General features: G+C 57.7%; 1 protein-coding gene across 1 annotated transcript in view; it reads right to left on the bottom strand.

Annotated features, from left to right (window-relative positions):
* Positions 1 to 608: 608 nt before the first annotated feature.
* The window catches only part of LOC112979878 (carboxyl-terminal PDZ ligand of neuronal nitric oxide synthase protein-like), a 35,515-nt gene continuing 11,264 nt past the window's right edge, over positions 609 to 24,859 (bottom strand). The window contains exons 3-11 of the mRNA XM_064523917.1: positions 8,745 to 8,837; positions 7,483 to 7,541; positions 6,002 to 6,110; positions 5,676 to 5,817; positions 5,082 to 5,242; positions 3,317 to 3,484; positions 2,674 to 2,839; positions 2,235 to 2,595; positions 609 to 1,895 (exon numbers count right to left, since the gene is read on the bottom strand). Of these exons, the coding sequence (XP_064379987.1) occupies positions 1,415 to 1,895; positions 2,235 to 2,595; positions 2,674 to 2,839; positions 3,317 to 3,484; positions 5,082 to 5,242; positions 5,676 to 5,817; positions 6,002 to 6,110; positions 7,483 to 7,541; positions 8,745 to 8,837 (1,740 nt within the window). The 3' untranslated portion in view covers positions 609 to 1,414. The remainder of the gene's footprint in view (positions 1,896 to 2,234; positions 2,596 to 2,673; positions 2,840 to 3,316; positions 3,485 to 5,081; positions 5,243 to 5,675; positions 5,818 to 6,001; positions 6,111 to 7,482; positions 7,542 to 8,744; positions 8,838 to 24,859) is intronic.

Here is a 24,859-nt window from a genome sequence, read left to right as displayed (position 1 = left end):
TGACGGTCCTGCTCCGAGGCCGCGGGATGCTCTGCTCCGCTGGGCGAGGGCAGCCCTGGACCAGGGTTTGCTGCAGGCAGGGCGGAGGCGGCGGGGCCGGTGATGCCCCCGGTGGGGCCGGTGATGCCCCCGGCACGGGGCCGTGCTCCCCGCGGGGTCCGGCTTTGCCCCCGCCCCCGGCAGCTGGTGGCAGCTCTCCCACCCCTGTGGCCCCGCGTCAGGTTTGGGAGCCAGGATTCACGTCAGCAGCAGAAATCGGGGCGAGAAAGGGCGAAGACCCGGCGAGGGCAGGTGGTTGGCGGCGGGGGAACCGCGGGGCCGCGGACTGGCTGCGCCCGAGGGCCGAGGCGGCTGGGCCGGGGGTCCCCCGAGAGCCGCCCGTCCTCGCCCCGCGGCTCTGCCGGGGCCGGTGGCAGCACGTGGCAGGGGACAGGGCGACTTGCCGGGGCTGTGGGACGGGGAGCTGGGGGCCCCCGCGCGGAGCCCGGTGTCGTGGGCAGCCCCGTCCCCGCAGGGACCTCGGTGCTGGGGGAGCCCTCGAGCTGCCGCCCCGGCACCGCGCGGGAAGCGGCCCCGGGCCTGGGCCCAGCGAGCAGAAACCACAGCTCTTGCTTTGGAAAGTCTGACACGTTTATTTTCTCTTTAAAAGCCTCTTACCAAACTGCACTGTATTCTCTCTCCTAATCGCCGGTCGGTCTGGCTCTACCCGGCTAACGCGCAGCCCGACCGCGGCTGGCGAGCCCGCGGGTGCCGCAGGCGGATGCGCAGCCCCGGGGCATCGCTGCACCGCGCCGTGCTGCACCGTGCTGCATCGCGCTGCGCCGCGTTCGGCGGTCACAAGGGCCCTCTGCCGTCAGCTCGCAGCTCAGCGCCGCCGCCAACGGCTCGTGCACCCGCCGCTGCCGAAAAGCTGCTGCTCCTGGTCTCCGCCGCTGCCCAGCACCTTCCCAACTCGACCCTCCGCCACGTCCGCAAACCCGCCTTCGGCCAAACGCCGCCCTGGGCCCCCGCGTCCTGCTCCCGGGCCGTCCGGCCGTGCCCGGGCCTTTCCCCAGGGCCCGACGTCGTCCTCACACCTTTCCTCCCCCAGACCCTCGGCGCTTCCCAGCGCACGCCCAACCCGTACCGCACCTCCGTGAAAGCGGAGCGGGGCAGCAGCGCTGCGGGCGGCGGCCGAGGCCGCCCCGTCCCGGGGACGCGGCGCGCGGCGATGGCTCCGGGCGCAAGCGCTGCCCCGCGGCTCGATGCAGCGAGAGCCGGTGCAGAGCGAGGACGGGGGCTGAGCAGGTCGCGTCCTGCTCCAGCAGCGCCGTGCGCCGAGGGACCTCCCGCGTGGGGCAGTGGCACCCGCTCCCCCCGGCCCCACGCGGGCTGGCGGCGAGGGCGGACGGGGCTGCCGGGGACTGCGGTCCGGCTACGCGGGGACCCTGCTGGGGCCCGGCGCGGCGTCCAGCTCCGGTTCAAACAGCTCCTCCTCCGAGAAGCTGATGTGCAGGCAGGTGTCGTCCGCCGGGGAGAAGGGCAGCGCGCTGTCCGCGGGGCTGCCCGGGGCGGCCGGGTCCCTGCCCAGGGCCTCCCCCTTCGCAGCGTCACGGGTGCTGGACGGGGGGGACGCGTGTCCGTTCTCTCCGGTCCTGTCCTTGGCCAGCGCGCGCTGGGAGGTCCCCGCGGGGACGAGCTCCGTGCTGGAGGCAGCGCTGCGGGCCGGAGTCCTCGCCTCGGGGTCCGGGAGGGTGGGCGAGCTGGCGGTGAGGCTGGACAAGCTGGGGCTGGGGAGGCTCGCGTGGACGGCGGTCTCGGGCTTGGCCTCCGCCTCCAGGCTCGGCGAGGTCTTGCTTGACCTTTTGCGCAGGATGGGTGGCGGGGGGTTGATCCTGGGAATGGGCTGCTGCCGCCTGGGGAGCGAAAGCGGAGAGAGGGGTGACAGGCAGGTAACTCCGTGCGGAGGCCCCGGCCCAGCTGCCCCAGGCTCTCCAAAAGGCAGATGCCCTTTTGGGGTCCCATCAGCGCAACCCGCCGCTCACAGACCCCGCAGTGCTGGGGCTGGGAGCGGTGCAGAACCGGCCCCCAAGAAGGGCAGATCGCGACCCCATCCCGGTCCCCATGGGCGGACACCGCGGATTTGACGCCCGCCTCCGCCCTCCTGGGATTCGCTTGGTCTTGGCCCGCGCAGACCCGGGGCCGCCCGCCCCAGCGCCTCGGTGCGGCGCGGAGGCAGAGGGCGCGGGTCCTACCTGTCCTCGGCGGCCCCGCCGTCGGCCTCCTCCGCCTTCTGCCGGCTGCTCCCGCCGAGCGGCGCGAGCTCGCCGACCTCGGAGCCCTCCACGCGCCGGCCGAAGCCGTCCCGCCCCTCCAGCGCGGCCAGGCGCTCGTCCCCGTCCCTGCCGTCGCAGCCGGGGCTGCCCCGTGCCAGCGCCGGGAGGTCGAGGCAGGAGCGGCCGGAGCCCGGGGCCGAGCGCGAGCCGGGGCCCACGGGGCTGCCCAGGGCGCTGGCGGGGGTGGAGGCGGAGGGCAGGCCGAGGTCCAGGCTGTGGTGGTTCTTCAGGTTCAGCGACGGCGACTGGGCCAGCGACAGGTTCTGCAGCGAGCGGTCGACTGCGGGAGAGGGGACGCGTGGTGAAGGGGCTGGAGCCGGGCGGCGGGGCGGCCTGGCCCCCGGGCAGAGCCCCTCACCTGGCTGCCGGCGCTGCGCCCTCGCCTCGAGCTCCTTGAGCTGCCGCACCAGCAGGGAGACGTGCTGCAGCAGGTCCCGGTTGGAGAGCAGCAGCTGCCGCACCCGCGCCTGCGCCTCGACGCGCGCCGCCGTCTCGGCCGCCAGCTGCTCCCGCAGCAGCTGCACCTGCGGGCGGGAGCTGCGGGCACCGCCGGGCGCCGGCGGGTCCGGCCCGGCCCGGGGTCGCGGAGCTCCCGGCCCCGAGCGGTGTCACGCGGGCCGGGGTTCGGAGCAGGAGCTGGGGGCGTGGGGGTGGCTGCCCCCGCGCAGGAGCCGGCCGGGCCCCGGGGACCGGTGCCTCCCTGCTCTGCCGCTGTCTTGGCAGACGGGGCACTACACGGGAGCGCTTTCAAGCGTGGGGTGAAACCGCAGCTGGTGGCTGTGGAGGCCCCCGCGAGCGTGGCCTGGTTTGCGTGTTCAGCCCCTTCCGCGCCCGGACGTGCCGGGAGGAGAGCGGCAGCCGCGTGCTGCCGAGAGCTGCGCCGTGCCGGATGCGGCCACGGCGCGGGATGCCCAGGCCTGGCTTTCCGTGCGCCAGCGCGCGGCCCCCCGTGCTGCCGGGCGGGCGGGGAGGGGAGCGGGACCCCGGGGCGGGACGGGTACCTGGGCCGCGGCCACCTGCGTCTGCTGCTGCTGCTGGAGGAGCTGCTGCTGCAGGAGCTGGAGGCAGTGCTGCGACGCCAGCGGGGTGATGGAGGCCGAGGAGCAGGGGCTGCTGGGGCTCAGCAGCTGCTGGGAGCCGGACGGGTAGAGGGGGCCGTTCTCGGAGTCCTGGGCACGGAGAAACGGCCCCGTGAGAGGTGGCCCGGCTGGACCGTGACCCCCCCGCTCTGCTGGGGCCCGCGGCAGCGACCCGGTGCTGCCCGGCGGTGAGGTCCCCGGGGACAGCGGGTTTTCCAGTGACCCCGGGTCTGACTCTGGAGTTGACCTGTACCCTCAGAGCCTGGCTGCAGCTCCGAAGGGGAGTGGCAAGGTCCCCGGGCAGGGGCTGACTCCGATGTGCTACCAGCCTCCCCAGGAGCGCTGGCTGCGCTGGTCCCTGCTGCCTGGCCGTCGGAGGCGTTGCCTCCATTAACCTCTAGCAAGAAGAAGCTCCGAGCCCCAGGCGTCTCTCTCAGCTGAGCCCGAAGGGAAGGCAGCCGCCCCGCAGAGCCGCCGCCGGTGCTGGCACGCGGTCGGGCGCGCTCGCAGCCACGCCACGCTGCGGAGGCGGCACGGTGGCCCCGCGTCCGCAGCGCCGGGATCAGGCGCACGGCACGGAGCAGGGCACCCGCCCCCCCCGCGCGCAGCCGGCCCCCTCGGCAGCCCGGGATGGTTTAACGTGGTGCATTCACAGCGTGGCCCTGCCGGGGACCGGCACCACGGCCGCCGGCTCTCCTTGCTCCCCGGCCTGCCGAGTGACAGGTCAGTGGCAGATCAGCGTCTAAAAGGAAAATCACCGGAGATCCCTGCACTCGAACCACAGAAATACGTCCAATGGAATACATTTCACTGGAGCCGGTTTCAGCCGTGCTCTGCAAGTGATGCAATCGTTTAAACCGAAACGATGGCATTAAAGCAGCCAGGAAACGCTCGCTGCAACGGCTCTGCGGAACGGCAGGTCGTTACGGTGTCACCACCGCCGGCACCGAAGCCTCGAGGCCTGCGGGACGCAGCGCCCGGGGCAGGAGGGGACCGGGGCTGCTGCCAGAGCGAGGAGCGCGTCAGGCAAGCGGCCGCTAGAGACCAGCACCAGCGGAGCAGCAACCCAGCCTGCGCGACGGGACCGGGCGCCTCGCCGGAGACGCCCCTTGGTTTCCACCCGGCACCCGGGCGCTGCTGGAAGCAGAGGGGTTTCGCTGCCTGCCGGCTCCTTCCGAAAGCTGCGTGGTGGCTTTCCCCAAACGCGCCAAGGCAGAAGCCCTCTGTGCTCGGCCCCCTTTCCACCCCACGGCCCCTGCCTGGTTCCCAGCCGGGCGCCGTGGCCCCGCTCCCTGCCCTCGCCTCTCCCCAGGGCCCAGCTCCCAGATGCAGCTTGGCCGCAGGTGAACTGGATGCTGAACAACCAGGGCTGCAGCAGCGGCTGCCCGAGGACCTCGGGGGCTTTACCAGCCGTGGGGACTCAGCCCCGGGCGGCTCCGCATGCCCCGCGAGCCTGCGGCAGGGCTGCAGCCGAGGGAGGCTGGGCGAGCGGTGCGTCCCCGGCCCGGCTGCACCTTCTCCCAGGGCTGGGCAGCAAGCGCTGGGTGCCGAGAGGGAGGTGTCTGCTGGGGGTCTCCACGAAAGCCCTTCCCTATAAAGCTGTAAGACAACGACCCCGAGCAGACGGACCCCGGCGGTGCCAGGGTGCACGAACCATCCCCTCAGCCTGGCGCCCGCACGCCGTTACCTGGCAGCTCTTGTCTTTCGGGACCTGTCCGGGCTTCAGCACGCCGAGCTCGGCCCTGGCAGCGGGCAGCTCTCCAGGGCCTCTCTCCGACCCGCAGATCCCATCGGTGTCAATGCCGACCTCGTCCGCATCTGTGAGCTCGGAGCCCTTCATCTGGTGAACTTCAAATGAAACAGGTAAAATAAACCCAAGCGCCCAGACACTGCAGGATCGCAGCAAGCAGCCGGGGCTGCGAGCAGGGCTGGCAGCGTAGGCGAAGGCTTAAGAAGAACAGCCGAGACTTTCCTCAAGTGTCCGCGTGCTGCAGTGGGGCAGGAGCACAGCAGCACGCCAGCCCAGGGGCTCGTGCCTGCAGGCCGCCAGCCTGCTGCAAAGGACGCCTGGCCCCCTGCTCGCGCTGCCCGGGAGGGGAGGCCCCAGGCAGGTGGGGGGAGGCTGGGGAGGCACATGCACGGCCCCGCGGGGACGGGGAGCTTCTGCTGTCACCAGAGTGGGCTCGCAAAGAACAAGCGACTTGGGCACTTCCCCATCCCCAAGCCTCTGCCTTTGCTGCTGGGGGGGGGACCTGCCAGGCCCCGGGGAGCCGAAAGTCACCTGTCAGCGGCTGCTCCTCCACGGACTTGTCGCTGGCCCCGTCGGCCTGGCCGTCGGCGTTCTGCAGGGCGTGCTGCAGGCTCAGCTTGTGGCACACCTCGAAGGCCTGGCCCACGGTGCGCACCGCCCGCATGGCCTGGCTCTGCGGAGCGAACCCGCCGCAGGTCAGAGCCCCGGGGGCAGCGAGGCGGCCGCCCCCGCCCCAGCCGCCCCCGGGGATCTGCACGCCCCGACCCCAGCGCTTCCTTCTGCAGCGCCAGGCGCCGGGATCCTCCCGCGACCGCCCGCCCTCGTGAGGCCCCGGCCGTGGCCCCGGAGCATCCTACCTTCTTTTTGGATTTGAAGACATTGCACCTGAAGGAGTTGTTAGCACCGTCCCTCGCAATGTAGCTGAAAATTTTCAGGTCTTGAGAATCATGAGACACGTAGAAGATTCTGGGCAAAAGAGACACAAGGTGAATTAAGCGCACAGCACAACCTCTAACCTCGGACTCTCTTGGAGGCTCTCGTGCTCACCGAACAGACCCTAGGGTGGCTCAAAGCATCCAAAAGCCAGAGAAAAGAGGCCACGTATGGTGGATGGCCGTTCCTACAATTAGCAAGGCCAGGAGGCAGCTAACTGACAGAGCACTTCTCGCTGGATGGAAAATCTTCTGACTTCTAAAGTAGGCAAAAGCTTTTTAAAGATTCCGTGAAAAGGCTAAAAAATCTATAGTATTAGAAAGCCTGTGTCTATTTTTAGCCCCAGCCATAAATCTCTGCCCTGCTGCAGTGTGACAGAAGCGGCTGTGCCGCTTCACCAGGCAGCTCCCGCTGTGCCCCAGCTGCAGCCAGCCCAGGGACCGTGCCAGGGTCCGGAGCTGCTGGTCCTCCCGCTGCAGCGGAGGGGCCGGGGCTGTCCTGGCCGCGCTGCCCTGGACCACGGCCGAGCTCTTCATCCAGACACGCTCCTCTTCATCAGCACGCAGACGGTCCCCTGGTCCTAACCAGCCGCGCTCGCGCTGCCTAGCAGGGGCGATGGGGAGGGACCCCGGGCGCTGTCAGGGGAGACCAGCGCCAGACCGACCGGTGACTCGGGGAACAGCAGAGAGGAACCATCGGCAGCTCTGTTTTCCTTAACGACAGGCAGATGATACAGCACAAAGGCCAGCCTCTCCTGGACACATTTCCCGGGGATGTTAAATTTACTCTCTGGAGAGGATTTAACTCTCTTGCTGCCGGAGGTAACACCTTCAGCAGCTTCCCAGAAGACAAACACCAGTTCTGCCACCGAGCAGAGAGGCTACCAGATACCTGTGGGTGGGACTTTTGTTTCCAGAATACTTTGAGATCCTACAGTAGGGGCTATGGAAAGTCACTGTTATCTCACCATGCTCTGTGCAAGGTAATTCCCTGTAAGAGCTTATGCCTAGAGTCAGGCCCTTCTTCAGAAGCACATGGCATCCAGCGAGCCACGCTTTGAAGGAAAACCAAGGGAAGCCGGTCTTCTGAGTCAGAATTAGAGTAATTCAGCCTGGAAGGGATCTCTGGAGGTCATCTGCTCCAGCCCCTGTTCAAAGCAGGGCCAACTTCAAAGTTAGAGCTAGCTTCAGCGTTAGATCGGCCTGCCTGTCTGTCTGACTCTCAAAAATGTATGAAAAGATTCCCCCTCTGCGGGAATTTTGCCACCTCATTGATTTTTCATGGGCCATTGGAAAAGCCAAGCTTCTGGGTGGTGGTAACTCAGCAAGCGGGAGCAGGGAAACGCATCCCCTCCGGCCTGAGTAATCGCCTTGGATCCAGCTGGTGTAAATCCCCTGCCGCGTACCTGTACACGGGATCGTGCATCACTACCATTTTACTCTCGTCCCAGGTCCATTCCTTTCTCTGTAAGCAGAGGAGAAAAGCAAAATCAAAGTGTATCAGAGCAAATGAAACTCCACCACCCCAACAGGCAGGACCGCGGAAATGGTGCTTTTGTCCTAAGCCAAAATCTAGGCTATAGTTTGACTATATTAGCAATGGCTGTGTAGTTCGTCTTGGATGAAGAAAAGCTTTCTCTGATCATTTATCACATCTGATCATCTGATCACAGCTTCCAGGGCTGAAAGCAGGCCCTAAGGTTAATTTATAGCATTACATATGCAGAAGAGAGACACATTTCGGGGAACAAGGCTTTGAGCTAGTGTTTAGGAGATCCGGGTCCAGCTGCTGGCCTTGCTCAGAGGCGAACGCAGCGGTACGAAGCACAGCCCGCGTGAGGAGCGGAGCGGTGCTCAGCAGAGGCAGCCCACTAAAAGCCCACCAGTACTGACCAGAAAAAAAGAAATTGCCTGTCCTGAAAGCTTTACGTTTTTTTGACAGAATAAAACAAATCCTCTTCCCACTCTTAATTTTCCCACTCTTTTTTTCAGCAAGGTTTGATGTTGGTTTGTTTGATGAAAAATATGAAAAATGGACTTTTTTCTTCTGAAAATCCTGGGTGTTTTTTAAGAAAAGGCCAGTTTGGCTTAGAAGGTTATTGTGATTATTCTGAGCAGCTTTAATACTCAGACATATTCAAAGCCTACATGTAAAATAACTCTGAGACAGCATTACAGAACCCCCACGAAGATGCAAACATGCAAATCCTGCCTGTGCAAAGCTTCCCAGTGCCTCATTTTCCCTGCTGATCTTTGGAGCACACTAAAAAATTCTACTTTGTCTATAAAAGGCATGGGCAGCGACCGAGGCCAAGCGCTTTCGATGCCAGTCTCCGTGTGGCTCTTGCATGGGCCGTGAGAATGTCCAGGGCTTGTTGTAACCCGAATTTTGGAAAGGTTCTTAATCCCCAAACTCCGCGGTTTAGCAGGATCCCAGACTACACGCGAGCGGGATGAGACCTTTTCCAAACACCTGTCAGGGACGATTTCGGTGTGACAGATCTTACCTCCAGACACGGGAAGCGACCAGATGGCTTTGCCTAGTTCTGCGAGATACTTGCGGCTTCCCTACGGCGCACGACGCCGGCCGCGGCCGCGCGGCACGGCCAGCTGCCCCCCGGGACGGCTCGGGCTCCCGGTCGCCCCATGGGTGCTGGGGAAGTCTCACCTTCTGCTTCTTGCGCAGAATCACCTTCACGCCGTCCACGGAGACGATGATGCTCACTTTCTTCTTCTTAATGTTCTTGGCTTTGAACTCGTACTGATAAGGGAAAAATCCAGATTAGAAGAGGTGCAGGACTGGGAGGATGCCCGGGGCAGTGTGCAGCGACAGTCAAGCTGAGCCTGGTCTTCTGGACTACCCTGACCTCAAGAGCCAGATTTTCCCAGCCCTTGGTGGGAACTCCGCTCTCCTAAAATCCCGCTGCGACCTTCCCCTTGCTGCAGCCGAGGGCCACGCCAGCAGCTTAGGGCTAGCTTAGCGCTTAGGGCTAAAGCGGAGCACGGCAGGGAGAGCCCGGCGCCCAGGAGGGGCTCCCAGCACAGCCCTGCCGAGAAGCGGGTGCTTGGGGGCGGAAGGGGCTTCTGAAGCAGGTGAGGGACCAAATACCGGCAGCCTAGATAAGTGCGAGGGGACGGCAGGGTGCTGTTAACCCAGATCCAGGGAGAACTTTCGTGATCTTTTGGCACTTGAAGGGCTTAAATAGCCCAGCGGGGCTCTGTACCAAAGGCCTAACTGGAGAGATGGCGCTTGCAGCAAAACCTGGGCAGTGAATTATGGCAGCTCTAGTGTCCTCGTGCTGCAGCACTGCAGCGCTCGGGGAGTACAAGATCACGTGTGAACTGCAAGGAGGGCCAGAGGGGTGGCAATAATGCAATTATATCTTAGTCATTTACATAATCACATTAACCTCCGTGGGCTCAATACCGCTGGGAAAAAACCCAGCTCCTCATCCGCAGGTGTCTGCAGCCTGAACTCAGCTCCATTCGTGTTAAAAATTAAACTGCCGGCTTTTAAACGCTGCTTTTGATGGTAACCAAGAAGCATGACAGGCCTCCCACTCTGGACACCTGCATTTTCAGCGCTGATCCTCGCTGGCCCCGTGTTAGGCATTATTTTCAGCTCCCCAAAACAGCATTTTGACACCCCATACTTTTTGCAGTCCTGATCTGAAATCCAGCTTTCCTGGGCCAGATCCTAGATTTATCTGAGCCAGCACACGTCCATTGCAGTCAGTGTAGCCGCAGTCACAGGCGCCGTGCATCTTTTAGGAAAGAAATCCTTTGGATTAACTAGAAAACTAAGTTTTTGTTTCTGCTGTTTTTCCAGAAGGCTGAGGACTTGCTCCAGCCTGCGGACTTGCTCCAGCCTGCTGCTGAGCTGCAGGTCGGAGCATCGCGAGAAGCAGCAGCAGGGACGGGCTGCCCGAAACGCGCTGCCGCCCGAGCAGGGGCCTCGCGCCAGCCCACGGGACCCACACGTCTCTCCTCAGGATCGACCCACATCCCGCGGTGGTTGCGGGGTAACGCGGTCCCCGGCCGAAGCGTCTCCCCAGCCGGGGGCCGTGGCCTTGCTGTCCCTCCCGCAGCAGCTCCCGGGCCGCGGGACTCGGCGCTTCCCTTCCTCCGCGTGAGCCCCGTTCCCGGAGGACGAGGGGACGTGAGAGGCAGCTGCACGCCGAAGCCGCGCTAGCCTCGCCGCAGCAAATTCGGTGGCTTTCGGGTTTACCAGGCTTTCGAGGCCGCTCGCAGAGCTCCCAGCGCTCCGCACGGCTTATGATATCAGACAGACCCCTGATTAAACCTACCCTTTTGATCTCCCCGTGAATTATTACCCTCAGACAAGCTCTTTAAAAAAACCTATCTATAGCACGCTGCCTGTGAACCAGAGCTAAATTCGCTAGACACATTTCTTATTTACAGGGAGGAGCGAGCGGCGATGGGCGAGGAGGCAGCTGCGCCCCAGGCTTCGGGCAGCTGCTGTCGGCCGCGGCGTGTCCGGCCCGGGCTCCGCTCCGCCTCGGCCCGTCCTGCAGCCGGGGGCTCCCGGGCACCCACCTCCCCGAAGGGCAGGTACCCCCCACGCAGAATTAGCCTGGCTTGAAAATAATTAAAGCCCACTGGGCCCTGAAATCCTTTCCAAAGGGTGAAATTCTTGTGTTAAAGATGCTCTCCGCGTCTCCGCACGTAAGAAGCAGATGGGATACAGCTTCACTCCTTTAATTGCTTCCTTTCAAGCAGGAATCAGTGGGGTAGTGTTTTAATTAATTGGGGTTTACATAAGGACAAAAAAGCAAATGAAAAAATGTACTGCAAGGTAGCACACTTTACCTCCTACAAAAATGTTCATGCATAGACTAATATACACACGAATAGGAGGCTCCCTGGTTAACCTGGTTACCATCATCAGAGAGCAAAGCCTATTCATTGGATGCTTTTTTCTTACTATTGCATTGATGTGATTTTTTTTCCCCAAATTTGTCAAGGTTACTGACAACTCAAACCCCACACAGCAGTGTTTGCTTTCCGTGCTGCCTCCCAGGATTCAACAGTTATTCCCTGGCTGATCGGGCTGTCCTCTGGTGGGAATCTTCATGGATGTTAAAGTATCCGGAGTTGCCTTTATAAGATGGGAGTCAGTGGGCAAACCTGACTGTTTTCTTAGCTATGGAGACAAGATGGGATGTTTTAAAAGAAATGCAGGTCAGAAAAGGGCATTGCATCTGATCTAATTTAGCAACTTCATTAATCTCCATATTAATTCTATTTCTGATGCGTCTGACCTGGAACACTTTCTGTGTGTGCTTTTAAATTCCTGTGTTCAACTCTCTGCCTTTCATGCCGGTCCCACACTCTGTTGGCATGTAATATTCACTTCCCCAGCAGCTAAAAACTGTATGACTAGAAATGTTAATGGAGCTGTGTAATGCATATTTCATCTCCTAATTCCATCCAAGCAGATATAAATTACACATGCAGCTACCAGCTTCCATCTGCTGATGAAAGAGGGGCTAATGCACATCCGAAATCACATGCAGCTTCCAGCGCTAAGAACAACTTGCATGAATAGGGTTATTCAGGGAAGTGATTCTTAATGTGATTAATTACTAAAGGTATGAGGGCCTTCATTATGCAAATGAAAACCGTCATAAAGTAGAGCGTTTGCAAGCCTTAGAAAGAGCCTCAGTTTCAAGAAAATGCACCTTTCTTATTAGCAAAGAGCAGAAGAGCCAGACCTGAGGGCAGTGAGAGCCAGGACACACCAAGTGCCACAGTTCGAAATGGTGTTTGCTGTTGTACAATGTGAATTGCATTAAGGGAAGCTGAGGCAGGGGCTGTCTAGGTTTTTGAAGCAGGAATACATCGGCGTTTGCAAACGCTGCTGGGTCGGTGCTTTGCTTGCACGCCCAAAGGAAGATGCCACAAGCTTGGAAATGGACCTGTTTCTTCCTGCAGCTGTAACTACTCCAGCCAGCCCTTAGTCTGCTGTCCGGCCCCCATCCTCCCTTCTCCCCCGGCCCCTGGTCTGGCAGGATGGCAGGACGTAGGAGCCCATAAACCACCCGGCAACAATAAGCGGCTCCAGCCCTTTCCAGCCTTCCTTCTGGGCGGCCAGGGGAAGCATGGCAACGAGGAGGGGGAAATCTGCCGGGCTCTGCTCCCCGGCACGGCGGCTCCCGGCAGCATCGCGCCAGCGGGACGTGCCTGCTCCACGCTGCCGCTCCCAGCCCGGCACACGGCGATGGCCTGAGACACGTCCGACGCACGCAGCGCGGGGAGGTGGTTCGCAGCCCCCGACGCTACGCAGGCAGCATTTTAGCATGAACACTGTGATGAATCCAAGTATTTCCAGCTCAGGAATGTTATTACATTCAAACCAAACTAAGCCTCCGCGGCATGAGGACACGGTGTTTCTCAACTTCTGTCTGAATTGCTGCCGCTTGGAAATGGTGCTGGGGAAAGCTGGGGAGCTTTTCCTCGGCCAGTGCGGATTACCAGAGCCCTGCTGGCCTCTGCAGACCTGACAAATGAGTCCTGTCAGTTCCCACAGCCTTTGGGCCACGGACGGCGGTCCAGCCTCAAATCCCGCCGTGAGCCCCCACGTCCCCTTCTGCACGGCACCGCTAAGCGGCAGCGCTGGCGGGGAGCTGCCTCGTCGCAGTGCCGTCTGGGAGGCACCGGCTTACGGCCTCGGTTGTCCCTCCCGGAAAGCATAGGCCTGCCCGAATCCGCCGAACTCCCGTGCCCGGCTGCGGGCTCGGGCGCTCGCGGGAGCTGGCGGTTTGGATGCGGCCGGGCATAGCCGGGCTCTGCGCTGCAGTAACCGGGCAACACGGAAACAAAAGCGACGCGGGAAGCTGCCGACTGCGGGAGCACACCTCCTGCCCGGTGGAGAAAGGAGAATTTACGATCCTTGGAAACGTAAAACTGCTCGGTGGCAAGCAGAAGGCGAATGGGGAGAACAATAGGCAAGAAGAATGCTGGCAAAATACCCAAAGTCTTTTTCTCTCATTTAAATTAGCTCCTTCCACCATCCAACAGATTCCCTGCGGATAGCACAGTCCGTGGTCCGAAGGGAGGCAGGGAGCTCTCGCGGCCCTGCCGGGTCTCCGGGAGCCCCCGGGACGGGCAGAAAGGAACCGCGATTGCAGTTTATTACGCAGCATTTATATATTCCTCGTGCTGCCCGTCGCCTGCGGGGCCGGGGAGGCTCGCGCATCTCTGGGGACGCCGGGAGGGAGGGCAGAGCCTGGGCATCCACAGTCCCGACCCGACGCCTGGCCTGAGCTCGGAGCTCGGGACGTCCTTTCCGAAGGTCTCCACCCGAACCACAAGCTCACGGGCAGGGTCTGCAGAACCTGCCTGGCTGCGCAGACGTCCCCGGCCACAGCCCGCGCTGCAGAGACTTGCTTACAGCCCGCGTTTGGTTCGTGTTGGAGATAAAGGCACCCTGCGGCCAGCCTGGCCCAGCCGGCGCTGCTGAGGCCCATCTGGAGCCGGTGCCCTGTACGTGCCAGCCTGCGGCCACCGCTCAGCTGCAGGGACTGGGGACAAGTTGTCACCTACGTGTGATGAAAGGAGGGACAGGAAAATCCAGTCTACAAGCTCCAAATTTCCCTGACACTTATCATCAAAGGTACATTAAACTATCTGCTTCGTAACACTGGTTTGGTCAGGCAGGCAGACATTGCTCCTATTTCGGAGATGGAAAGTGGAAGGAAAGAGAGAGAGAAGAGACCTGTCCAGGACTGCAAAGGGAAGCAGGTTTGTCAGAGCAGGCAGCGGACTCGAGGACTGTGGAGTCCCAGCACGCGGGTCCAGCCGGAGGACACCCTGCTCCCCACCACCAAACACAGCCGCCTCGCTGGGGCACTCGTGTGATGAGCTGCGCTGAGACCGCTGCCTCATGCCACTTGGCCATCCACAGCGACCAGCTGGTAGCAGGATCCAGGGCACTGGTTTGCATTTCTTTGGGGAAGTGTGTAAAGCTAGCGGCTCGGCAGCTCACTGCCCAGACCGGAGGCCACCTGATTTTGCACAGATTTACGCCTCTGGTTTCCAGCTGGACACCAAGCATCCAGTGTCAAGGCCCTGAATGCACTAACAGGCCTTAATGGCCCCAACCAGCCTCACCTGGGGTCTCCACCCACAGCCCTGCCTACGGCCCCGAGCTCCATTTAAGCTCAGCCCCGACCCTTCAGTCCCTTTCCAAGCTAGGTTGTAGGAGTGCTCATCTCCAGCTGCAGCCACACCTGGCTATGGGCCCTGCCCTGTGGACTGACTCCCTGGCTTAACCTTGGACCTGTCTCATCAGTACGGACCTGTCCAGCGACTGCAGGACTGCATCTGACCCGAGTTACCCTCACTGCATCAGGTCCCGACCTGCGGATTGACTTTCTGGCTTGTCCTCAGACCTGCTTCGTCACCATGGACTTGCCTGATTGGACTCTTGGTCAAAGCTGGCCACCATCTCCAGGTCCCCACTGCTCAGGTACTGCGGGATGGGAGCTGCTGCTGAGGTCTCTGCCCTGCTGGCTGTTATCACGCCTGGCTTCCAGCTCCCCCTCCCTTGGGAGCAGCCAGCCGGGGCCAGACTGCGTGGCCCCGTGTGCAACTTCCCTGCTGCCCGTGGAGATGCAGAAGCACCTCGTTACTGAGGAGAGAGGTGGCCAAGCCCCTTGCCCATGGTCAGACTCAGTGGCCAAGCTCTTGATACAGCCGGAGCTGAACCATGCTGCAGATTGAGGGGGGTGAGGGATGCAGGGCAGTGGAGGGAACTGAAAAATCCTGAATTAAGCTAGGAAAATATTTGTCTTTCTGAAGTCTCCAATGTGGCATTGTCAGCAGTATTTTAATTGGTTTAATCTGCAGGTTTTCTTGGACCTGTGCCCTGCAATCCTCAGCCATCATGAGTGTGCTTCAGCCTTGTTTAGCTAGGTCTCAGGCTTAGCTCACACATGCAGCTCTCAACGTGCTCCTTGAAAGTTGCCTGTAAGTGGAAATGGGAGTGTGAGCTCGGCACAGCTCCTCCTGGTTCAGGCTCTGGCCATGTTTCAGACCGCTGCAGAGAGACGAGCGTTTTCTGTCTCTCTTTGGGATGATCTTTTGGGGACAGAGGTTTCTGAAAGACAACAAAAGGCACGTTGGGCACGTCTGGCCTGTCTGCCTCATGCTAATTCCTGTTCTGGCTTTGGAGACTGACTCCGGGGTGGTGTGCGTGCATGAAGCCATGCTGCTGCTTAGGGTCTAGCAAAAATATCCCCCAGGAAGCAGGACGAGTGCCCACCCTCCTGCCACACCTCTGGAAGCCACAGAGAAGCAGTTTGCGGATAACGGGAGACCAACCTGTGGATCCAGGCTTTCCAGACCCTCCCTGCAACAGCTTTAGGGCTCCAACTGTGTTAAAATGAAGCGCTGACAGGTCGCTTCAGCTCAACGAGCTTGTGTACTCTCTGTCCTCTTACAGACATCCTGCCCGCGACTGGCACAGACTTCTTGCTGGCTGGAGTGAAATGGAGAATTTGAGGTAACTAAGCTTGTGAGGTCCTGTGTTGGGAACATGTTCCTTTCAGGAGAGGAGCAGTACAGCTCAGCAAAATAGTACTGACAACTTTTGAATATTCAAAATATACAAAACAATGAGCACTGGCAGTTGGCTAATCTGAAGACCTTCCCCTGGAACAGAGCTTCCCCCCACCCTTTTTTATTTTTTTTTGACCACCAGTACTGAACTGTAGCTTTTCTGAGCTGGTAAACATCAACTAGAGTCCCAACTTGGGAAACTGAGGCATGGGGGAAGGTGGCTTATCCATCAAAAGTTCACCTGGCAAGTCCAGACAGAGCAGGTAGTTGAAATCAGGAGTTTCTGGCATCTGGTGATGACTGCACATCTTCATCACATGGCTTGTATAAACTCGTGAGCCCCAGGGGGTTGCAGTCCCCAGGCTCACCCATCGGTTGCTTGTGGCCTCCAGAGGAGCTCGAGTCTCCACCATGCTCTGGTAGGGAGGGCTGTGCCTCTGACTCCGAGAGCCTATTTACAGCATAGGTAGATTTGGAGAGAAACATGAAGCTGCTGCTTGGTGTGAGGAAGAAATGCAAAGGGGCAGCTGCTTACTCAGTACAGCCTGAGGTCTGCTGCTTGGCTGCACGGTGTGTGCATTGGGTGAAGGTCTGCCTGATGCCCTCAGAATCGGCCAGCTGTACTTCCCGGCCCAAGAAACAGGTTTCCAAGGGGGCCGCCCAAGCCGGGGCCACCACGCTGAGGGGTTGCAGCGGGCTGTGCCTCGGCTCAGCCACCGGCCCTCTTCCACAGCCTGGTGTGTCCGGGAGATGAGCTGCCAAATCCACCTCGCCTTTAGATAAGGCAGCAAAGGATACAGCTGGTGTTGAGCTGCTCCTCGGAGCCAGGCAACAGGCTGTGCAGCAAGGGGAGCTGCCAAGCACAGCCCGGGAAAGCAGCTCCCCCACGATGGGAGCCGGTGGGGAGCAGAGGCGCGGGCACGGCCCGTATTGGAGACTTCACCTCTGAAAAGCAGCGAACTGCTCGGGAACAAAGCTGCTTTGCCTGCTTTTTAGAAAGGGCGGGATAAAAGCAGCCTTTTCATTGCCTCATCCCTGCTAAAGAGACACTGCGATGCTGCCGAGCTCCATCCCCAGCCACAAGCAGCCTCACGGCCCGGAGCAAGGTGACATCATCCGGCCTCTGGTGCCTCCCGGACAAAAGCACCGTTGTGCGGCTGCCACTTCCAGGACCCCCTGCTGTCCCCAGGTTTAACAGGGAGCTTTCCCACACGCAGCCACCCCAGCCCGGCCTTGCCAGGGCAGGCTGGTCCCAGCGCCCAGGGAAGCTTGGTCGCGTGCTCCTCCCTACCTCCATTCGCTTAGCGGAAAACAAACTACCTTTTCCGTCTGCAAGGAGAGGCTGGGAACGGCAGCGAGGGCTCTGTGCGGGCCCGAGAACCAGGCTTGGGGCTGGCGGCAGCATGTTCCGCTGCCAAACGGGAGGGCAGCTGCGACTGCAGCCTGACCTCCAGGCTGGGCCTGGCCCTACCGCCCGCCTCGCCCCGGCGTGGGCAGACCTGGGCCTCGCTGTCCTGCCGCTGACGCTCCTCCTGCTCTTCCCTCGCACAGCGACAGAGCGAAGCTTAGATGATTAATTAGTTTCAGTAATGAAGTAGCGTCTTGGGATTCCCCACCCCCCGCTCCAGGGTCTCCTGTACCAGGCACTGAGCGCACAGGAACAGGAAAACGGTTCCCTACCTCAAAGAGCTGCTAGAATAGACAAAAAGTGCTAATTGCATTATAAGCAGGTCAGAATGCTCACCTGAAATAGCCCCTGGAAGTGAAATTGCAATTAATACACTGTGACACCTCGAAATAATTCTGTATTTCCTTATAAACATCAGCATCAAGAGGCCAAGGCAGAGAAGGTCCTGTTGGTTGTTTTCTGCACGTTTCATATCCTAGTTACCTTCTGGCCTGGTATGTAGGGTAGCGGGCAAGTTAGCAGATTTAATTTATTTACAGCCTTGTTCATAAATACTCAAACAACAAAGCTCAGAAGAGCAGGAGCCAGGACTCCGCAGCAGGCACAGAGCTCCACGAAAAAGCCTCAGACCCCCTGCATGGCGGTGGGAAGGTAACTGAATATTTTGTGCATCGGTTTCCTGTCCACAAAGCGAGGATGCTAATTTTCTACTTCATTCAATCAACTGTCCTGGTTACAGCTTGTCTCCTGCTAAGCGACAGTTGCACTGCACCTAGCCAACAGGGCCCGGGCCGTGAAACACCGCCTGTGCAAATACACAAGCAGGGAGCGACGGAGGATTCCCGCTGCTTGCTCCCAAGTCCCTTTGGTGCATTCAGTCCCCCCACTTCTCCCCATGAGCTTCCAGGTCCGTTCGCGCGGTGACACCAGCGAGGTGTACGAGCCTCGGGGAGGGAGATCGCAGGAGCGGGGAGATGCTCCTTGCCTACTCCTCACCTGATGCGACCATAGCTGAGCTGTGCAGGGGGAAATGGGAGAGGAGCAGATGCCCTTGGAGGGAAGGGGGAGAAGGGACAAGGGAAGGGACAGTGGTGATTAACAGGACTGCTCTGCTGTCTCTCTGGGAGCTGGTGTTTATTACTTGTTCACTATATAGCCTGTTCAGAGAGAGAGAATATAAATTAAAAGCCCATTTTTCATTCTTCTATGGTTCTTTGCAGGAACGTTCCTGACAGCCGTCCTCGGGGAGCAGAGGGACCGTTCAGAGCGCAGCAGCGTGCGACCGCGGGAGCAGGCAGGACCTGCCACGCTGCTCCTGCGCGGGTGGCAGAGCTGCAGCGCAAGGACGGAGGTGCGCAGGGTGTTTAATGAGTGCTCTGACATGGCATGGAGATGGGGAGAGCTCCTCATGCTGCTGCCGTGCTCTAAAGAAGGCATATGCCAGGATTTCAGGCCTCTAAATAACGCAGCGCTCCCCTCCGCGTTTATGTAACAGTGCTATTCTGGTTTAGGTAGTCAGCGGGAAGGAGGAGGGCAAACCAGAAGCGAAGGCAGCTAGTGAGTCGGGCTGGATGAGCCGTGCCGTCCGCAGACGGCAACGAGGGCTGGGGAGGAAGCGGTCAGCGCTCCTGAGGCTCAGCGTGAGGCAGGGGAGGTCAAGAATGCAGAAGAAAGAGAAGTCCTGTCTGCTCTGATCAGTAAATGAATCAGCCTAGATCCAGGCCTGCTCCCTGCACCCGAGGAGAGGTGCCCTGCTGGTTCTTCCTCACTTCTAGCACCTGATGCTTTGTGGTCAGGAGAAGCGGCTTGGTTGCAGCCTCCTCCTTAAAGCTGGTGTGACTTCAGTGTGTCAGGGGAGAGTGATCCTGAGCTTGCCCAGCTGGGGCATACACCTACCCGAAGGAGGAGCAGTCACCTAGTTTGCTTTGAAGAAAATCTGGAGAAGCTACATGTGCATGACTCAAACTCTGCAGGGAGGGACCATGTTCTGGCTTCTTACTATCAAGCATGGTATGCGTTCTGGGTGCTGTCCTCCAGGCCTGCACCTCACGGTTTTTCCTGGCCACCTATTAGAGGAATTTGCATTCTCTTTGAATGTATGCAGCAGAGAGAGGAATTTGGACTAGGCATCCCTCTACTTTTGAGCAGGCAGAATTCAAGCCAGAATGAAAACCTGATCTACATTTGCATTCAGAAACAGTATTTGATTACAAACTAGACCAGAATGAAAATGTGAGGGATGCAGAGCTCCTCAGTGTGTTGCTATTTGCAGGCTATGTTTCATGCCTCATTTGCTAGGTGCAATCAGGCTTCGTTCTCCGCGTTCATGGCAGAGAGCCCTTCGCTAGCTCAGGCTCTGGGTGCAGCTGAACCATTCCATTTCTCCATGCCAGCTACTTTCATAAACACGCTTGCTACATACTGATCTGAGACACAGGGACAGTGCATGCTAACGCAAAATCATCTGCTGTATTGCCAGGCAAGGAGACTTTTCTGTTAGTGCAGTACCCCCTACTTCTGAAATATCTTGCCTCCTTAGTAAAATCAGGAGAGAGTCAGGTCTCGTGTTTACATGCAGCCTGCAAGAGTGATTTTTCTAAGGCATATAATTCCTTCTGAAGTCAATGGGAATTAGGAACCTTGACTGTTCTGAACGATACAAAGGGCACACATATCTTTAAATAGCTGCCCAAGAGTTCTTGTATCACGCATGTTTCTAGACTATGGCAAAAGAGAACACAAATGAGCACGCACCTTCCCCATCAGGCTGCTCGGGGCGGATGTCAGCCGCACTGCACATTACCCAGAAGTAGGGGCACTGAGCAGTGAGGCAAAGCGGGGCATGCTGCTTGCTAAATGGCCCTTGGCTAAAAATTACTGAACGTTAATGAAATTGCCAATGGACTGTGGTAGCCCTTCTGTGGTGATCCCTAAATCTAAAGGAAAGTCTCTGGGTTCTCCTTTAAATGTCCATAAAATCTTACTCAAGTTTGGAAACAGGAGTGTTGTTACAAGAAACAACGAAAATGCAATGCTAATTGTGGCATCTCCAAAACTCAAGGATATCAAGCAGTTCAAGGACTCTATTAGCCTCAGGGGAGCTACTGAGGTTAGTGAATCGTAATAAGAAACACAGCCTAGGTTTAGGTAGCAGAGAGTACGGATAAAGAAGGTTTTATGGTATCAGTATTTGTCACAGTGGTGCTGTAATTAATACTTTACAGAGCATCACAGCTGGGTGGCAAGGCAGAAACAAGCAGGCTGGACCAGGCTCTCGGACAAGAGGGGTCACCGGATCGTTTGTTCACCAGCCGTTTCCAGCCCCGTGGTGCTGCTCGGTGTACGTGTCCCTCCGCTGCGGACCCCAGCGGTCTGGCCTAGCGCTGTCAGCAGCTGGGTGCGAAGCTGGGAACGTGAGTGGGGCCTGCAGTGACAGCACCACGCTCACGCTGTGAACGATCGGCCACAAGCAGCGTTTCCCATCCCCGGCATAAGGCCCCGCACGCCCTGGGCCTGGACGCGAGGAGGCAGGACTCGCAGGAGGCCAGTGTTACCCCATGGGAGGTGACAACATTAAAAGGACAAAATGTTCCCGGGCTGGACGTTTAGGCCCAGTAATCATTAACTGCGTGGCGCGCAGGCTGCAGCAGGACTGAACCAGCCTGCGGTGGCTGGGGATCACCGAGCCGTAGTGCTCTGTGAACTGTGCACGGCTCTGCGGTGGGTACAGGACAGAGCTGCCCTGCTCAGGGCAGATGCCCTAACCTACGTTCCTGCCCTGCTACAGGAGAGAGGGCAGGCCTGTGCATTCATGGGGTCCCACCGATTTCTCAGGAAGGAATATCCAAAAGCCCTCTGGCGACTGAACTGGGCATTAAGCAGGAGCTGAGCAGCTGGCAAACAGCTGCCGGTGGGCAGCCCATCCTGTAACGCTGGTCCCAAGCTGCCTGCTCGGCCACGCGCAAACCTCCACGAGCCTGCAGGGAGGCAGGCGGTATCGAGGATGGACACCAGCAGTTTGGCCAGTTGTACTGAAGTATTTAGATGCCTAAACAGGAACTGTGTGCTGACACCCTCCTGGAGCCAGCTGCAAATGTCTGGTCCTCCCATCCCACTGCGTCTAGCCTTAAAAAGTCTCTCTGCTCTTCTACCCATGACAAAAAGAAAGCTTATTTTTGGAGAGAAAACTCTGGAGATCAGATAGTCTGGGATCCCTTGGTGCGTGTTAGACTTGGGTTTGCAGATAGCACAGCGATTCAGGGCCCTGGACTGCGATGCCCTCTGCAACGCAGGAGGCTGCATCCTCCTCTCCATCAGCACCCAGCCAGTGCTGGTATTCAGTCACCAGCAGCAGCAGAGTGACAGAAGGATGGAGGAAGGGGGAAGTGACTCAGGTGTCCTCACTACAGTCAGGCAGTTGCCAATTAGTCCAAATAACCCATCTGGTCCAGGGAAAGGCCATTCAGAAGATGTCTAATCACTGAGACAGAAAAGGAAGAAAACTACTCTGTGATGCCTTTTAAAAACCTCTGCTCCCTCATCAAGGTATCCCTCCCTCCAGGGATCCATTCAAGACTTTTATTCTGTCGATTTATCAGAGAGTTATTTGGTCAAAACATGAAGTAGCTTGTCAGAGTATTATGCTAAGCAGCATGGATTCTGTTTGCCTTCAGGCCTCATTTAGTACACAGCAAAAGCAAAATGAAGAAAGAAAGCACAGAACCAAGCTCTTGTTAGCAAATCTGATTTTGCTAGGCTAAATTTTGCTTTGTGGTCACAGTCCCTCAGGGCCTCCTTTCCTCAGAACAGCGATCCATAAAGTGTAAAGCGCTCTTGTGCTCGACAGGAATCAAGACAGCATCTATAAAGGTGCCCATCATTGCGGTGCCGGGTACCTTTCTCCCATGCCGAGGGTGGACACTCCTAACCTAAGAACCAGAAAGGCTGAGGTGAAAGCACTCGGTTAGCACTACAGCTACAAGCTGATTTTCCCTGCGTTTAGAGAGCTTCACCCTTGGGGCAGGTTTAAGCTTGCATTTTTTCATGGACTGTTCTGTTTTGTTCCTGCCCCTGAAACATGTCAAACCGCTCTGGATTCAGTATGTCCTTGGAGGAAATCAGGGAGGGAGCTCTGCTCGTCCAGCTGCAGCACAGGCCCTTCACCCCATGGCCAGCCCCAGTTTATCTGCACTTCCCCATGCAGTTGCTGCTCAGATTAAGGCACCTTCGCATTAACAAATTAATCTAGTGTGCTCACTACCACCCTGGCTGTCATCTCAATTACACTTTCTCAGACACCAAGGAAGCAGAAGCTTTGAGTCACGGCTGATCGTTCTATACAATAATGTAATTCAACATCCATTATGTTTCATCTCTTTAGGACTCTACAACTAGTAACATAATTGTTGAAAAAGTTACTTTATTTGAAACTAGATAAAAGCTTTGCATAGATTTCATATGCTGATATTTTAGCCAGTGAATTCAAATGCTTCGGTAATATAAGGATAATACTGTTAACGCCACTTTATTTTATGATAAAAAGGTACCTGCCTCATTGCCAAGATTTATCATTAGACAAAGAGCTTTGCCTTGTTCTATTTAGTACTAACATTTTAATTTAGCTTTTATCTGCTTAAATGCTGCTTTCATTAGCCTTTGACTAAACTCCAATCCATCATAACTCTTATGCAAAACAATATCAATATGTCTCACTAGTTCCACCCCCTCAATGGAGAAGCCACCCAGTTTTCAGTACTCCAAGGAAAGCATTAAAAGGTCACCGTTGCTTAGAGATGACACATTTCACTGACTGATCCCTCCATCCATCTGTTATCAATCATACACAGCACACTCTCTGAACATGATAGAAGAACTGAAGCATCTATAATCACCGTTCACTTTTGAAAAACTGGGTCATAGCATGTGGCTACAGGAGAAGCTCTAAGCTGTCTCCTGTTACGGTGGCACGTATTCATAGCTAAACCAGTCTCCACTCATTTCAACTCAGAAGTTAAGTGGCAAAAGAAAACCGTAATTATTATTCTGTGGCAAGAAGTCCAAAGATGATTTTGGGCTGCAGATGAGCAGGCTAGAAATCTGTAGGAGATTCTAGGAGAGGCGGCTTTATTGCACTGCGAAACATGGAGCAGAAGGCGAGGTTCTCAGTGCTGTCTGAAAAGTGTTTATTCTTCTCCTCCCACTCAAGATGAACAAGCAGAGCATAGTCAGTTCTCCATCACAACCACACAATCCTGCTTAGAAACACCGTGCATGATACCACTGCAAAAAGTTTCATTAAGAGCTTCTTCCCTTTGCATTATGGTAGTATGGAGAGCAGAAATTGGATAAAACAAGCCTGCATTAGTTTGAGACACAGCAGACTCCATTCTTCCATAAAAACAGCTTCCATATTTTTAAAGCCATTTCTTCAGTTTAGGAAAACTACATTTGCTAAAAGGCCAGTAGAGTGGCATAGGTATGAGACATGTCTGAACCTGCCGAGGTGGCCATGGACTGGAGGACACAGCTACAGACTGCCTAAAGAGCTGTTCCGGCCCCCCCACCAGAATGCTCCTGCTTCCCCTGCGCCTCCCCAGCCCCAGCTTGCCCCCTGCTTAGCCCCTTTACGGCCAGGGCCTTCTGGGAGGTGTAGTCCCACCAAAAGGTTTGGCTATTCAGGGCTGCTGCAGGGCATCCTGGGAAAGCAAAGAGGCTATAAAAGGCACTGGTGCAAAGCTCATCACTGAGGTGTTGGTGTAGGGAAGGGGGCAAGCCAGTATCTCAGCTGAGGCCACTTGTCTTGCAGGTAGAAGAGGACCCTGCTAAGCCTTCTGCTGGAGAGCTCGCCTACGGGAGGTGAGCAATGCCTTGCTGCAGAAAGGTAAGGCCTACAATGTGGTTATTGTCTGCTAACGTAACCCCCTTCCCCAAGAGCTTGTCTGTCAGGTCTGTCACCTCCTCTGAGACCAGGGAAGAGGCTGTGGGAACCAAACTTTGGTGGCATTTGCAGTTTGGAATAGTAAAATTTTTTCTTTTTTTAGTAGAGCAGGGCACTGAAAACCAGAAGCTTCAGTATCAGCTAAACTTGCTAAACCCAGTAGCTAATCCTCTGACAAGGGAGAAAGCAAAGAACATGCTAAGGGGGCTGCACTGGTGATGGTTCAGTGATGGAGTAAGAGGAAGGGAAGCAAAATCCCCTGTGATGTGAAACCAGGCTAGTGTGTGTGTCTGGGCATAGCAGAGTCTCCTGCAGAGCTGGTGTCTAAATGGTAGTGAGACTATTTAGGCCTAAGGTCTTCTGCCTCCATGCCAGGATCGTATCCCCTTGGGTGTGAGAGGTAAAAGGCTTCCCTACGTGGCCTCGCATGGGACTGTCTAAGCCCTTTTGGCAAGCTGCAGGATCCCTGCGTTCGCAGGAAGCCCAGCCTGATCCCCATGGAGGAGACTGCTATAGCTGCAACAAGTAGAGGAAAACAAACTAATGAGGCATTAGGGCTAAACTTAGCTGCAATTAACACTTAATTATCATCCTGAAAACACTTGCTGTATTTTGCCAGGGCATGGAAAGGTAAAAGCAATTAGCCTAATGTTGTGTGATCGAAACCTTAAACTGCCTCAATTCCCTGTCACGTATATCTGAGGGGACCCTGTCTGTCTGTGACTGCCCTGTTGCTGCTGCAGGTGGTCGGGGAATAGGACCGAGCCCTGCTCTGGGCACCAGGTGCCTGCAGAAGACAAGGGCCATGTGGCAAGGAAGCCCCTGAGCCTGGTCACCCCTCTGCTCTGGATGCCCT

Source organism: Dromaius novaehollandiae, chromosome 20 (assembly GCF_036370855.1).
Source record: "Dromaius novaehollandiae isolate bDroNov1 chromosome 20, bDroNov1.hap1, whole genome shotgun sequence".
In the NCBI taxonomy this organism is placed as follows: domain Eukaryota; kingdom Metazoa; phylum Chordata; class Aves; order Casuariiformes; family Dromaiidae; genus Dromaius; species Dromaius novaehollandiae.
This window is presented reverse-complemented; position numbering and strand designations above follow the sequence as displayed.